The sequence below is a fragment of the Gymnoscopelus microlampas genome, assembly GCF_963454915.1.
Source record: "Gymnoscopelus microlampas genome assembly, chromosome: 16".
NCBI classification, from domain to species: domain Eukaryota; kingdom Metazoa; phylum Chordata; class Actinopteri; order Myctophiformes; family Myctophidae; genus Gymnoscopelus; species Gymnoscopelus microlampas.
The window spans coordinates 9,007,402-9,022,968 of record NC_139953.1 but is presented as its reverse complement, the minus strand read 5'-3'; the positions used below and the strand labels follow the sequence as shown (position 1 = coordinate 9,022,968).

At 41.4% G+C, this 15,567-nt stretch overlaps 1 protein-coding gene across 1 annotated transcript in view; it reads left to right on the top strand.

The window, feature by feature from the left end:
• The first annotated feature begins 203 nt into the window (after window positions 1–203).
• The window catches only part of vta1 (vesicle (multivesicular body) trafficking 1), a 131,833-nt gene continuing 116,469 nt past the window's right edge, over window positions 204–15,567 (top strand). The window contains exon 1 of the mRNA XM_084082502.1: window positions 204–373. Coding sequence (XP_083938628.1) covers window positions 283–373 — 91 coding nt within the window. The 5' untranslated portion in view covers window positions 204–282. The remainder of the gene's footprint in view (window positions 374–15,567) is intronic.

Sequence of the window (15,567 nt, the reverse complement as noted above, 5' to 3'; positions counted from 1 at the left end):
GTCACAGAGTGAACACAAAAGGACAGTTCTCGCAGCTTTCTTATTTTTTGAGTAAAACATGTTTTAATCTAGGCTTCTGCTTGGCTTCAATCTGTGGAGCGCTCCAAAGTAGGTGCGACTGTACGTCCATCGACGTCATCACGTACCCCGGGCCGAAGCTGCTCCTATTGGACACCAAGGCGGAAGCGTGTATCGCTAAACAACAACGGAACAACTTGTGTTATTATTACTTTCACTGATGTTTCTCCTCCGTGTTGTTGTGTGAATAAATAAACCACGAACATGGCTCTACCGCCTCAGTTCAAAGGCATTCAGCACCACCTCCGGACGGCCCAGGAGCACGAGAAGAGAGACCCTGTGGTGGCTTACTACTGTGAGTTTAATGGCTTCTTTTATTATACCCCTTTTTGGCTTGCTATAGCCCGGTGGCTAGCGTTAGCATTGTGGCTTTGTTTACATGCTTCACCTGCCTGCTGTCACTTGTTTAGCTTTAGCATCGTAGCTTCCACCCATGACAGTGCCGATTCGGTATGCTATTTAACACACAGGGCTCTTCAACGTGTTTCAGCCCAATTAAGGACCCCTTAGCAGAGAGAGAGAGAGAGAGAGAGAGAGAGAGAGAGAGAGAGAGGACCCCCACTACATATTGTATAGAATTGTGTTTCAGATTAAACCAGGGGTCTTCAACGTTTTCTGGCCAAGGACCCCCTAGCTGAGAGAGAGATGAAGCAGGGACCCCCTCTATATTGTATAAAATTGTGTTTCAGATTCAACTTTTTTTGTTTACTTGGTCTGCTCTTTTTTCCCCTCTACACCAAACACTGCTTTGCCAAAAATAGCAGATCTACAAGCTCACAACGCCTCGCAGTGTGAGATTGTAGATCTGCTATTTTTGGCTAAAGTTCTCCTCAGAAAAGGGATGCTAGGGTTCAAGTGGTTAAGGTAAAACAAACCATCCTATCACACAAAGATTTGGCGGACCCCCTGTAGTAACTCTGAGGACCCCCTAGGGGTCCCGGACCCCCTGTTGAAGACCCCTGGATTAAACTATGTCATAGATTTCGGAGATGGCTTCATAGACTTGTGTGACAGCCCTGTCATCATCAGTGTTGTGGAAATGATTGTGTTTTGTCCATTTCTTACACATTAGCTTCTCTATTCATTCCTGTTTATGTGTATTTTCAGACATTTAACCACTTAAAGCCTCAATACTAAACTTGCCCATTGACTCTGTGCTTGGTCTGCTCTTTTTCCCCCCTCTACACCAAACCTCTTTGCCAAAGAGACAAGCTGTGAGGCGTTGTGTGCTTGTAGATCGGCTATTTTTGGCTAATGTTCCCCTCACTCAGAATCCGATCACACAAAGGTGTGGAGGACCCCCTGTAGTAACTCTTGAGGACCCCCTAGGGGTCCCGGACACCCTGTTGAAGACCCACGATTTAACACAATATGCGGACTATACATTGTAGTTTGGTGGTTTTAGAGAGCCACAATAGGCTTCCTGTTCCTAGCCCTTCTTAGCATCATAGTATACGTAGGGTAGTTGTCGACCTGTGATTGTCTAATGTGTCTAGCCTTGGATCCAGACTATCATAGATGTATTTGATCGATTTTGACATTTGTATATCTATGATCATAGATACGAAAGTAAAAGTCAGACGACTCAGACTCAATAAAATACATCTATGATAGTCTTGATTCAAGGCTAGTCTAACGTAGTCTAAGTCCAATAGTCCAATATGCAGTAGCCTTGGATCAAGATTATCATAGATGTATTTTATCAAGTCTGACTTTTTCTTCCGTATAGGATCAAGACTGTCATAGTCAGACTAGATAAAATCCAAGGCTAAATATGTCGTTTGCCAACTAGTGACTACCACTACTAACAAAGCAGTAATTTGTTCCCGTCTGAAAGAGCAGCACAACAGTAGGCTGTGTCTTCTAAGTTATGTGTGGTGGTGACTCATATTCACATACCAACTTTATCTCTAGTTGGCTCCAAGGTGGTACAAAAACTAATATTCTAATGTTTTGTCCACAGAGTAGTTTCTGCTAGTCCCAGATTTCAAATGCCACACTCGGTATTTGTCCCAAAAGTGAACACTAAAATGATGGTTGGTTGTATGGTAAACTGACCGGTAGATCATCTTACTACTAGCCACAGCAGAAAGTTCCCAGCGTCTGGCGGGTGGCCTGAATTAACCCATTGAGACCTGAAAGAAAAACGTATGTTTCTATATCAGTGGTGCTCAATCTTTTTAATGTCAAGGACCCCCAAAATGATATGAATTTGCCCGCCGACCCCCATCAAAATATGTTGTTCCAGGGACCCCCAGAAGCAAAGATTTGAGTTAAAAATGTTCGCTTTAAAAATATATATATTCAAAGATTTGCACACATTTTCACGATTTTTCTAAAATAGCAGATCTACAAGCTCGTAGCGTGGCACTCGGTGCCGCGCTATGAGGTTGTATATCTGCTATTTTTGAATAGCCCAAAGTGTAAAATAATGCTTTTTAGCTCAAATCTAAAAATGACACAGATCCAGGTCTTAATGGGTTAAAGTCGCACCCTTCTTAGGTATAGTAGGTGCTGTCAGATTTTGAGCTGAGTCAGCTGACAAGCCTTAGAATGTGAGAGCTGTAAAGAATGAGCTCCACCCAACTGCACCTCAACACCAGCTCTCTGTCACTGACACGACAACATAGTACAGTATTACTTCCTTTAGTAGTTTGCTTAAAGAGAAGTATTTATAGATGTAAATACTATTACATATACTGCCATTAGGTACACAGTGTGGTGTGATCCATTTTGTTCTTGGTGAGCATTTCAAGTATAAATATAGCTGCAAGCAGCGATAATATGGGGCCAGAGAAATGATAATTCCTTTAACAGGTCAGTTCATGAAAGTCCTTGCGGTCTTGTTTCCAATGAGTGCCTGTGAGCAATTAGGGGTTAAGAGTCTTGCTCAGGGACAAATTTCATGTCATCGACACATTTGCTGACCTGGCCTGGAATCGTACCTGGGGCAACCAGAGTCTCTGGCTCCCTAGGCGGGCTCACTAACCACTCAGCTATGGCCACCCCTCAGAGAGAGAGAGAGAGAGAGAGAGAGAGAGAGAGAGAGAGAGAGAGAGAGAGAGAGAGAGAGAGAGAGAGAGAGAGAGAGAGAGAGAGAGAGAGAGAGAGAGAGAGAGAGAGAGAGAGAGAGAGAGAGAGAGAGAGAGAGAGAGAGAGAGAGAGAGAGAGAGAGAGAGAGAGAGAGAGAGAGAGAGAGAGAGAGAGAGAGAGAGAGAGAGAGAGAGAGAGAGAGAGAGAGAGAGAGAGAGAATAGATTGAAGAGAAATACATGGAAATGGAATAGATTGAAGAGAGAGAGAGAGAGCGCCATGGAAACGGAATAGATTGAGTCATGTTTTTTGCAATTCAACTTAAATGAGTCTGCATCAAGTGAGGCTTGAACCGGCAACCTTACGGTCATGAAGCACTCTTAGGTAGCTGCAACACTACCTATAGTGCTATATCTTTGTCCAGGCTGATATTGTCTGTTGAGGATCACAAACTCTTGCCTTCTGTAATGACCCAAGCCCCTGTTTCACTAACACTAAGATCACTCGTTCACAAACCATTTACCAATGAAGAAATTGTACATCTCCTCAGAACCAAAATTAGTGAAAGTAGCCGATCTACAAGCTCACAAACCATTAAAAGTTGTCAGATTGTACATTGGCTATTTTCACAATGAAGTATGTTATACATTGAAAAAACATACTCTCATTGCTATCTGAAAAGTTGTGAGATTGTAGATCAGCTCTATGTAAAAAACACTCAATTAAGTATTTCATGTTATCTTTAACAATTGCAGATGTATTCATTGATAGTCATGTTGTGTGAGATGCAACTCAGATGAAGTCTGCACCAAGTGAGGCTTGAACTGGTGACCTTCAGGTTGTGGGGCACACATTTAAGCGAGAAGCCACCAACAGACAAGAACCTGTGAAAAAGGAGATCACACAGATCATACAGTTTCACGCAAATAGCTGAAAAATCCTGGGTTTAAGTGTTTTTCAAACTGCTCAAGATTGCGGACAATCTAAGGGCGGTGCTTACTGGTCAACGTGATAGATGTGTTCCTCATTAGTCAAGGCACATGTGTAAGCAGGTCTAATGGCTGTCGGCCAAACGAGGCATGACTTTTGCCTGTTTAAAGTTTCAATTTTCAAAAAATTGCTATATCGCCCCCGTTTGACCAATTGGAGTAAGATTGGTTTCAGTGATATTTGGAATGGCCCTTTACATTTCTGCAAAGTTTCAAAGAATGGTAAGTCTGCATGTATGTGTTAGGGGCAGATGAATAATTGTCATAAAACTGCAATATTCATTGGCTCATTAAAGCTTCATTTTTTCACTTATGGAAGATATTTTGCAAACGTTTTTTGTTATAGGTCCAAAGTTCATGTGTAAAAAGTTTCGTGCAGATTACTCAAAAATCCCAGGAGGAGATAGGTTTTAACTGTTTTTCATATAATTCAAAATGGTGGGAGATCTAAAGGTCAGAGGTCAAAAGTCAGAGTGTGAAAGTTGTTCAGCATGAGGAGACGCATGTGTGCATCGAAGTTTCATGGCTGTAGGTGAAACAGGGCATGAGTTGTACCTGTTCAAAGTTGTCATTTTCAACTGAGTGCTATAGCGCCACCTTTTGACGAAAGATTGTGAGATTTATTTTTTGATCGTTTTTCATGACCAGCTACCATATGGCCGAGTTTCATAAAAAGCGACTGCACGGTTCAGCCAGAACTGGCAAAAACGGCAGAAGAAGAAGAAGAAGAAGAAGAAATGGAATAATGCGAATAACAATATGGGTCCATGCTGGAAGCCTGGCCCCATAATGAGCCATATTCAGGGTTCAAGGTGTTTATTGTCACATGCTCATACTGGACACTACAGCAGCACTTGGGAAATCCTTGTACTTAAAACTTCTCAGCAGTGACACAATAATAACATAGAAAGGTAAAATGGTAGTAATGAATAAAGGGACCACTAAACGCAAATAGCCATCACCAATATCAACATCATTCAGAAATATTAACATCTGGGACAGTTTGTAATATATAGGCAAACGCAAAGGCTATCTATTAGGGGGAGTGACAAAATGCTGCTGCATTATCTGAAGGAAGCCAAACAAAAATAAGTTTTGCTCTTATACACCTGTACACCAGATCTAACAATACAACGCAGCCTTGAACCTTGAATGTATTGCCATGACATTTTGCAATATGAAAACATGATAATATGCATCGTCTAGGAAAACCATATTGCGATTTCAGGATGAAGGACATTAGTATTGCATCGAGTGCTTTGTTTGAACAAACTACGTAGATGAAAGCAGGTCAAGAATGTCTGTTGTGCTGGTGTGGTGCAGTGGCAGCCAGGTAATACTGGAGGAGTCATATTTCCTGTATTTCACTCTGTCACACAAAATGGTGACATTGTGACACAGAAAATAGTGCCTTTCACCACCTCCAACTCAATGGATATGCTAAGTCAACCACAGCACTAATTCTCAACTCGAATCAAGTTCAGTTAAAATAAGCCAATATCTTGTATTGGATCTTGAGCTGAGGGAATTCTATCAGTCGATCAATTTGATGGATGGATAGATAGATAGATGATAGATGGTATCGATCGATAGCACAATGACTTAAGTGGCTGTAGTGGTGGCAGTAATGTGAGCTGACGTCATAGTGTGAACATTATATATAAATGCAGCATACTACTGAAAAATAGAAGTAAACTCCAAATATGTGCTCCTCGGAGCACAGGCCTCCACCAGGGCAGGTAGCTTATTGTGGGCCGGCAATGTTTGCCTGCAATCGGACGCTGTGTTCATGATTTGAGGCATTTTGTTCAAAACTTTAGAAGTCAATCTTAGCCAATCAGGATGGAATATGAAAAATCAGACAGATCCATCTTGATCACATGACTATAGAGATAATGTGTACTGAATTGCGTGATGTTTGGACAAAGTCTGTAGGAGTGATATGACACTTTTTAAAATTTGGGGCAGAGGTTCTGCTCTGGCCTTCAGGGAGTGTGTTCAGTTTCACGTCGATCGGGCCAACGGTGCCGAAGATTAGCTGTAGACAGACGGACACACACTGACAGACGGACAGGGGCGAAAACATAGTCTCGGCCTTGCCTTCGACCTGGCGGAGACAAAAATCTTTATATAACTTTATATAACTTTTTGGTGCTTAGACTAGAAGTCTTATGGCCTCTTGGCCTGGGGTATACTACTAAATGTTATCTATGTGTTTATGTACAGTATGTATGCATGCTTGCTCGTTGAATAGTGGCATCATCTTTCATGATATCACATTGACCCAGGGAATACACTTAACTCCCGATTTATAGATTTTCACCGAAACCATAAAACCATGTTTTGTCTAGGTCGTTAGTGAGACTTTTTTTTGGCATAGGCTACATGTCTTGTGTCTTTCTCCATCTCTGCTGTAAACGGAGTGCAGTAAAGTACAGCTGCAGACAGTGACAGAGTGTGGGTCTAATCGTTGTTGGAGGGGATTTGTTCTGGAAAACTAGAACTGTTGAGCCCACTGGAGGCATTGTGTGTCTAATTACGGTAAACTAAGCGTTTGTGTGGCGATTGCCCACTTGATAACTCAAATGACATCCACTTTCATTTAGACTGTCTGCTGTTACTTAGAAATAATCAAGATGGTTATATAACAGCATAGAAATAAAATGTCTGTCTTCCCCAAATCACCAAGATTAACAATAGTGATCACAAAGGAATTCATGAAGCGCTAATGTCAACCTGTCTACAAGGACCTGTTTTCCATTAAGTTCTTAAAGCTTGATGCTGTGGGGATAAAGATCTCTTAAGATGCTGTCAGGGCTTTAATGTCAAAGAGGGGGCTTGAAAGAACAGGATATTAGCTGCCAGTTGTTCACTAATAGGTGTCTATTATCTAAAGTCAGCCAATCTCTTCCACAATCGCAAAATGCTCCAGAGACCGTCTGTGATTAAGCCTGTTCATATTTGATAAGAGAAAGCTGTCATCTTCCACCGGAAAATGCTCTTTAGACCGGAAGGTGTATATAGTGTTCACAAAAATTGATTTTAGATTAGAATGTCTTATAAGATATTTCAAAATCTTTCTGAATTTCAGTTTCTGCTCAGCAGTTACCTTGCTAGGCTTCAAATAATTTGTGTTCCAAATAGGAGTAATTGCAGCGACTGCACAGCGGGGATATAAGTGGGGACACGTCCGGATTATTTGCCTTATTTAGTGTGCCACTAAATAAGGCAGATCTAAAGGCAGACATGGAACCCATCGGTGCCCTTTGGTAGTTTGGCTTGGCCAATCAGGGAAGCCGATGCCTATCTAATCTAATGTTTCAGTACAGAGAGCCAACGATCTTGTACTCTGTATGCAAAACAAGGAAGTTGCTATTGCTTTGGCAAAGTGGCTGCAAAGCCTGCTCCAAAACACACACAAGACTCTTGTCTCGAAATAATAGCATATTGAAATATTTCAATTACGAGCATGTAGCGTTGCAGAACGAGCCTGCTAGATTAGAAAATATCATATTTTGGCTGAAGTGATTGAAAATGAAAGCAGTCCATCCACTTCTTGTAATGTTTGCAATGCGACAGATATCAGACACCACACCTATATACTGTGTGTGTGTGTGTGTGTGTGTGTGTGTGTGTGTGTGTGTGTGTGTGTGTGTGTGTGTGTGTGTGTGTGTGTGTGTGTGTGTGTGTGTGTGTGTGTGTGTGTGTGTGTGTGTGTGTGTGTGTGTGTGTGTGTGTGTGTGTCTTTCGCACTCTTTCATTGGTTATGTTAACTGACACTGATATTTATTTTTATAACTACAAACATTGGGAGGCAGTCATTTTAAATAAGATCAACCGCCCAGACAAAGAATTAACCACATAAACCCTATTCTGCAAAAAGAACAGATCTGAGACCTTGTAGATCTGCTATTTTCTGTGAAGAGTTTTGGTGTAGGGGGAAAAAGGGGGCCTTATATAGAGGCCTGGGAGACCACGGTTAACTAAGTACTGCAGGGTTTAAGATTATGTGCACTGCTGTGCTTCTCCTAGGTGCCAGCTGGGCCAAGAAATCGTGAAGACTTAACTTCAGATTTGAGTTGCATTTTGTCCTTTTAAATGTGCCATGATTTGTTCAAATCAGTCATTTTGTTAAAGTTAATGCTGCTCTTTGAGGTGACAGTCAGGGGAACCCATTTATTTTCCCTTTTAAACCCCTGCTTGGATTTGCAGTGCGATCACAGTCAATGAGACTCCTTAGCAGCTTGCATGACTCAATACTACCACCAATGCTTATATGCTACAGACAACTGAGGAAGGTGGTTCAGAGGCTGAGTGTCTGTCTGCTGTGAGCTGGATCAATCCAGGCATGATGAGTTTGGTGTTTGTTTATTTGCGGAGGTTTAGGTCGCAGTGAACTTGACGTGCGTGTGATTGAATGAGTCTTAGGAACAGGGCAGGCACTAGGGGTGGAACCGTCCATCCAGCCATCTTCAACCGCTTATCCGGCAGTCGGTTGCGGGGGCAACAGTTTAGCCAGGAATATGAAAAATCAAACAGATGCATCTTGATTAAATCTGAAGGAGTAGTATAAAAAAAAATATTTTACTTAAGTCGACCTCCTGGTGGCGCTACGAAAGGCAGAGGTGAAAAATGCAGGGCAAAGGTCTTTCCTTGGCCTCCAGGGAGTGCGCATACAAAGTTTTACACAGAGGTGCAGTACTGCAGTTATAACTTAAGGTAAAAACACGAATTGGCCTGTTATAGCGCCACCGTGCGGCTGCTTTGAACATTTTCAAGTGGCCTTTCTTCCTTGGCCTAGTGGGAAAGTGTGTGCAAAATTTCACGGAAATCGCACGCTGTGTTCATGATTTGAGGAATTTTCTTCAAAACTGAGCACTTTTGCAATCTTTGGAAGCCAATCTTAGCCAATCAGGATGGAATATGAAAAATCCGAAAGACCCGTTTAGTTTAATGAATATAGAGATACTGTGTACCGATTTGCATGATGTTTGGACAAAATATGTAGGAGTACTGTCAGCAAAAAATGTTTTGGAAAAATCAGCCTCCTGGTGCTATAACAGGCAGATTCAGATTCAGACAGGCCAAACTAAAGCATTGAGAGGTTTATAGCGAAAGATATGCAGCCCTATGCAGGTTTTCAGCATAATAATGATTAGAGTACTTGAGCCGTGCTATAAAATATACCCTACCTAACAGACACGAGAAAGAATTGACAAAACTTTGTGAAAACACAGCCTACGTAGCTCTTACTACAGACTGATGGATCTCAGGGTTACTGAATGACTGTTGCGTAAATTTGTCTGCCCACTACATCACTTCAGAGTGAGAGATAAACTCCGTTTTGCAGACACAGGAGCGCTGACACAAGCAGTAACAGGTTGGAAAGGCAACACACTGTATTATCCCTGTCACCACAGAGTCAGACGTTGTACATAGAACATTGTAAATGCAGTCACTATAACAGCTGGTTTGGACTGGGACCACATATTGGATGCTTCGCACTAGGGGAGCAACATTTAATCAAACTAATAGATTTAATTGATTATAACAATATTAGATTTTGATAAATTATCTATTTGAGCTTGTAATGTAGACCGTCTGTTTTCGCTATTATACGATTAACTGAAAAGGCCCCACTCAATAGAATAATTGCTAAGAAAATAATACTGTGATAGCAGACCCTACTTTGCATACACTGTTAACCTTGTAGCCAGGAATGTACAGTATATCCCACCCTGGTTAGAATACTTATGTTGAGAAGCATTGAACTTGGCCGCAGCAATGCACACCAGGGTATTGTAATTGGTCCAGATGTTCAGTAAGCTGTCCCTTATGTCACAAACCGGGCGAAGTCGGTGACAAAAAGGGAGTCCACACATGAATTCAAAATGCGAAAAAGTAATTTATTAAAATTTGCATAACATACAATGAACAAAATGGAACCAAAACAACGACGTACAATAAAACATGTTGGTGCGGGTGGGCAAGTATTGCACAATTTGCACCCCTAAGTGCATTTGTTTAATTCTGCAGTAATTTAGCCGGATACGTTGAGTGGGTATATGTGTGAGAAGGTAGTAGCCTATGTGTGTGTGTAATGTATGCCTGCCTGAGGTTTCTGCACCAGTGCAGAAACCTCAGGCAGTACTGTTTCCTTTTTTATTGATTTCCCCCCATTATTAATGACGGTATGGACCCTGTGAAGGTGAATGCATCACAGAGTGGAGAGGTATGAAGTCAGAGAGGCAATGCCCCTGTGCTTTTGATAAAGTGTTCTGAGCCAGGATGTTATCCATATTTAGTATGGAAGAAGTAAGAAAGCAAAGTCCTCGATCTCTGTTCATGAATTATTCCATCAAGGTTAAACTTAAAAGCAAATTAGAGGCAAGTGGTGTTTATTTTAGTTGTCTGGGGGTGTTGGTTCGTCTTAATTATGGAAGTGAACTTTGTTGTACTTTGACGGTTAATAATTCTTTAGCCACTTTCAGCATTTTAACTATATTAATATATTTATGTGTAGAATAAACCAACACACCTACGGCCTAGGGCTGGGCAATGAATCGAGAATATATCAAAACCGATATTTAGAACCAATAACCAACTTAATCTTGCTCATGTAGGTTAATTGATTAATCGAGAAGCAGGCTTTTTAATGTTTTTATTTTATTTCTTATATATTAACGAATCGACATGAAAAAAAATCAATACATCTTTTTTTTTTTATCAGACAATTACTTGTCTGATTAACCACACAGCGTGCCATTGTGCAACGCATTGTGAGCTTGTAGATCAGCAATGTTTGCTATTTGTGCAGCAAAATATTGGATAACTGACAAAGACTAAAACTAGGAAACTTTGATTTCAGTTGTTGTTAGTTAGTTTTGTAAACACACAATACAATTGTAGTTAGTTAGCCTACTGTTTTTGTCTAAAGCCTATTTTTTTTTGTTTTATTTCAGGTAACTAAAAGTCATTTTTACTTCAGTCCCCCCCCCCCCCCCCGGATACTTTTAGTTAACTATAACCCGGCCTGGTTCATAGCACTGCAGAGTGTAGCAGCCTACTGCATGCAGTTTGGAATGCGGCCATGTTGTCTTTGTGTGTGCACATGTTGGAATGGACCAGTGATCCAGCCAAACCACTGGAGGTCAGCAGCTCCATGTCTGTGGGCTCTGCTGGGAGCCTGGGACAGACCTGCCAGTGCGCTCTGTGTGTGTGTGTGTGTGTGTGTGTGTGTGTGTGTGTGTGTGTGTGTGTGTGTGTGACTGCACTCACACACACACATGTACAGCAGGGTTGCAGCCATCGAATATATTCTTAGCGATTAGTCATTCGATTACTGTTTCGATGAATCAAATAATTGAGAAGTGCGTTTGTGTACCAATACATTGATCAATGATGAACCATTATTTCATACTTCGTTGCATGATTTAGTATTGTGCAGAAATAGTGAAAATAGCCTTGTAGATCTGCTGTTTTCTCTATTTATGAACATTTTGGAATTTCTTTGCTTCTATAATGACTTAATGACAAAATAGGGATAAATTATTAATTGATTATTTTGTTAAATTATCCGATAACATAAAAATAATCGATTACATTTCCTAGTTCGATTAACAGTTGCACCCCTACACACATGTGCTTGCTTGTTTGTATGTGTGTGTGTGTGTGTGTGAGAGCTGTGAGGTTATCGTAAGACCCAGCAGCAGCCTATTCTATGCTGCACACTCATGCTTTAGTGGGTAGCTAGAGAACGGTTCGCACGGAGACACTTTTAGTTTATTACAATAGCTTCCTGTCCTATTGAAAACACAGGCTAGTCATTAGTTTCCTCAACAAACAACACAAGCATTCACAAAGTTGCTACGTCCCTTTGGAGACAGGAGGATAATCTATAGCCTAAAACTACGCTAAGTAAGATGAAGCCGTGCCTCGAAGCGGTTGTATTTGCCCGCCCGCTAACACGCCACCTGTTAATTGGACCCCGCCAACGCATAATTAAGGGCGGGACGCGAGGGCTTTACATCACAAGCGAAAGCCCACATGTAAATTAGCCCTTCTGTTCTGAGGCCCGGGCCAATATTTCACCTCACCTCCACCCCGGAACAGGGCAGTTGGATAGTGGGTTGAGTCAGAGTGGTGATTTGTTTACTCGTAATGAAGCGGTATAAATCAGCGGCGGGTCCGGGGGCCTGACGGGGCTTGGCTCCGGTACACGCTCCATTTTAATGGATTGGGTCATTCATATTATGGATGTGAGGAGGAGGAGGAGGAGGGGACAGACAGACGTAGGGCGGAGCGGAGGATTTACTCCTTCAGGCGGGGCAGGACGTCGTCTGGCCTCCTGTACGCCGAAGTTCAGCCTGCCCTCCATTTCCTTCACCGTTTGTTTTTTCACCACCAGCCGGTGACGATATTGTCAGGATGAATTATTTTATATTGTGGCTGTCGAACGGAAACCTTGTATGACCAAAACGGTTACTTTTTGGGAAATGGGGATCCAGTGTAGTTGTTATTTAGCCACAAGCTCTTGTAAATGTGTTAATACTTTTCATTGATAACATTTTTAGAACCCTCAGACACATTTGACCACTTTTGTCTTTGAAAACATTTACAAAAATAGCAAAAAATTGTTGATCTATAAGCTTACAACGCTTCGCTTCGTGGCGCGTTGTGAGCTTGTACATCTGCTACTTCTGTGCTACACTCTTGCTCGACATAGTAGAAGTAGGGCATTCATTAACAAAAGAAAAACAGTTGCAATATGGAGATACAAGTTTCCTGCCCAACAGCAACAATATTATAGTTGTATTAATTTATTACCCACTTTAAACCTGGCGTCCCTAATTTAGGCGTGTCATTTATATATAAATAGGCACCATTTTGCAAAAATAGAAACTAATAGTCTACAAATTCACAATGCGTCGCCATGAGAGGTGTTGTGAGCTTGTAGACTGGTGATTTTTGCTATTCGTTATAGGATCAAGTATATAGGGCTTAAGTGGTTAACTAAAGAAAATTAGGCTAACCTGTTGTAATGTAATAAAGTCAAAGAAAAGTATCCACTGATGACCATGGCTGGTAAATCTAAAAATGCATCTGTTCTGGCAGTTCAGAGCCCCCCCACCTGTTTGCTTATGTTTTTTCAGCTGTTTATTGTTTTCGAGTGCATGCATTGCTATACATTGATTCAACAGGCACCATAGACCATCTTTGACAATGACAGATGATCGCATGCTGTGACCAGCTGGTTTGTTTTCAAAACCTAGGCTCTACTGTTCTTGGTTATATTTGATTTTATAGGCGGAGGAAAGTAAATCTTCCAAAACTAATGCTCTGAGATGTCTCTGTGCTCGCTTTTGTTTTCACTTGTATTGCAGTTCTGAGAATCATTCATTTCCGCGTGGGTGTCTAAGGGCCACGAAGTGAGATTTCAAACCACGACCCTAAGCGGTTTGGTGGGAAAATGTGTTGCTTTTGCTACCCAACTAGGTCTTCAGCATAAACCAAAGCCACCAAACAAGCTTGGTGATACATAAAATGTATATGTTGGCATTTGAAATTAATGCATTCGCCATGCATTTGCCATTAATGCAAGGCATTAATGGCAGATCGTGCTCCCCCAACACAAAAAAAGAAAGAAAATGTTTTATTTTATTCATTTCCTTCTCCCCTGCTGGTTGCTGCTGCAGGTTTCTTTCTCACACACTATCTCTTGTTTGTTTTCATATGCAATAACATGAAAAATTAATAAAAGGGGCTAATGTTTACTTTACACAACCACGATTTCTCGGGCACCAAAGACCTCTTGCTGCTGCCTAATGCGTGTTTTCCCATGAGCTGGTGGGGGGCGTAAGCTGCCTGGGCATAAAGAGCTGCCTTAGGAGACTAACTCAAAAAAGTCTAATTATTTATTTGTATAGCACATCATCATTATTACTTATTTAGGCTGTATGTATAGTTCACAGTGAGTGGTACAGCACACACTTATTCAGCCTCTTTAGATATTTAATCTGGCAACTTAATTTTTCTTTGAATTTCAGTTAGTATTTTTTCTGCAGTTCTTAGATACAGTAGGAGAGTAAGAGAAAAGAAACCAAGGGCAGAGAGAGAAGAGAGACATGCGAGACAAGACAGGAGTCTGGTTGGGTCCTCGTGGCTCCAAGGAGCATAATGTTCTAATCTATGCACAACTGACCGAGCACCCCAGGCAAGAGGAGGCAACCCCTGCCAACTTAAAATGAAGTTGGCAGTGGCAGTTCGCAGCCATATTGGACAGAAATTGGGCCCCTTCCTTGCTTCCTTCACAGGTGTTACCAATGACACTAATGAAGGCTCTGTTCCATTTAGTGTAGCACAGTGGTTCTCACACTTTTTAATTTCAAGGACCCCCATAACTCTGAGAGTGTACAAATGGAACCAAATGGACCCGGGAGGGTCCATTTGGTTCCATTTGTACACTCTCAGAGTTACACCCTCTCAAGGAACCATGAGGGTCCCTGGACCACACTTTGAGACCCACTAGTATTTCTAGTGGACCAACATGCACAATATCAGCACCCTGACTCTGTTTGACCAGAATGGAACAGAGCCTTCATTAGCATCATTGGTAACACCTGTGAAGGAAGTAAGAAGAGGCCCAATTTTTCTCCAAAATGGCTGCTGTGCATAGAGCCTATTATATCATGGGAATGTGAAACCCTGAATGATGGCTGGTCAAGCTTTACTCTTTATTTCTGTTTCTCTGTACTGGACTCTGTAATGAAGCCAAACTAGTTAAGCAAGCCCTACTAGCAACCCCTATAGAGTCCATCCATGGTGGCCAAAGGGTGGTCACCAAAGTCATTAGGGTTCATTTTGGATAAATGATGACACGTCTTGTGTGAAAAGTTACTGTTTGTGGTCTGAGGGTGGTGCTAGAGGACGGGTCATGCATGGGACCATGCAAGCATTTAGGACCTTTTTATTGAGCCCCAGAGGGATCAAGGTCTAAATATAGGAGAGGTAACAGGTAAAAGTCAAGAACTGTATGAGTGTGTATATCTCTGCAGGTTAATTACGAAATATTTTGAGTGTTCATTCAATATGAACTTTATAAATTATGTAACTAACTTAATTCAAAATGTATGAAGGATGGGCATAAATAAGCTTTGAGCTTCAGCCTATGCCTTTTCCACCAACCAGAATTAATTATTCGATCACAGTGTGTTATGTTTTGTGAGTGATACTGTTGATGTTGATCGAAATAAACTGAACCAAAAGGTATGTGTGTGTGTATATATATATAGAGGCCCATTTCCTTGCCTGTTCTGTACTCTCTAACTGTACAACTGTAGTGTAGACCAATTTGCACATGCACATTATATCTTATATTATACTTAGATGCACATATTATTTTTTCCCTCTACCCACCACCCCTTATTTATTTATATATTTTTCTTTAGGCATGTAGTCAGTTATACTCA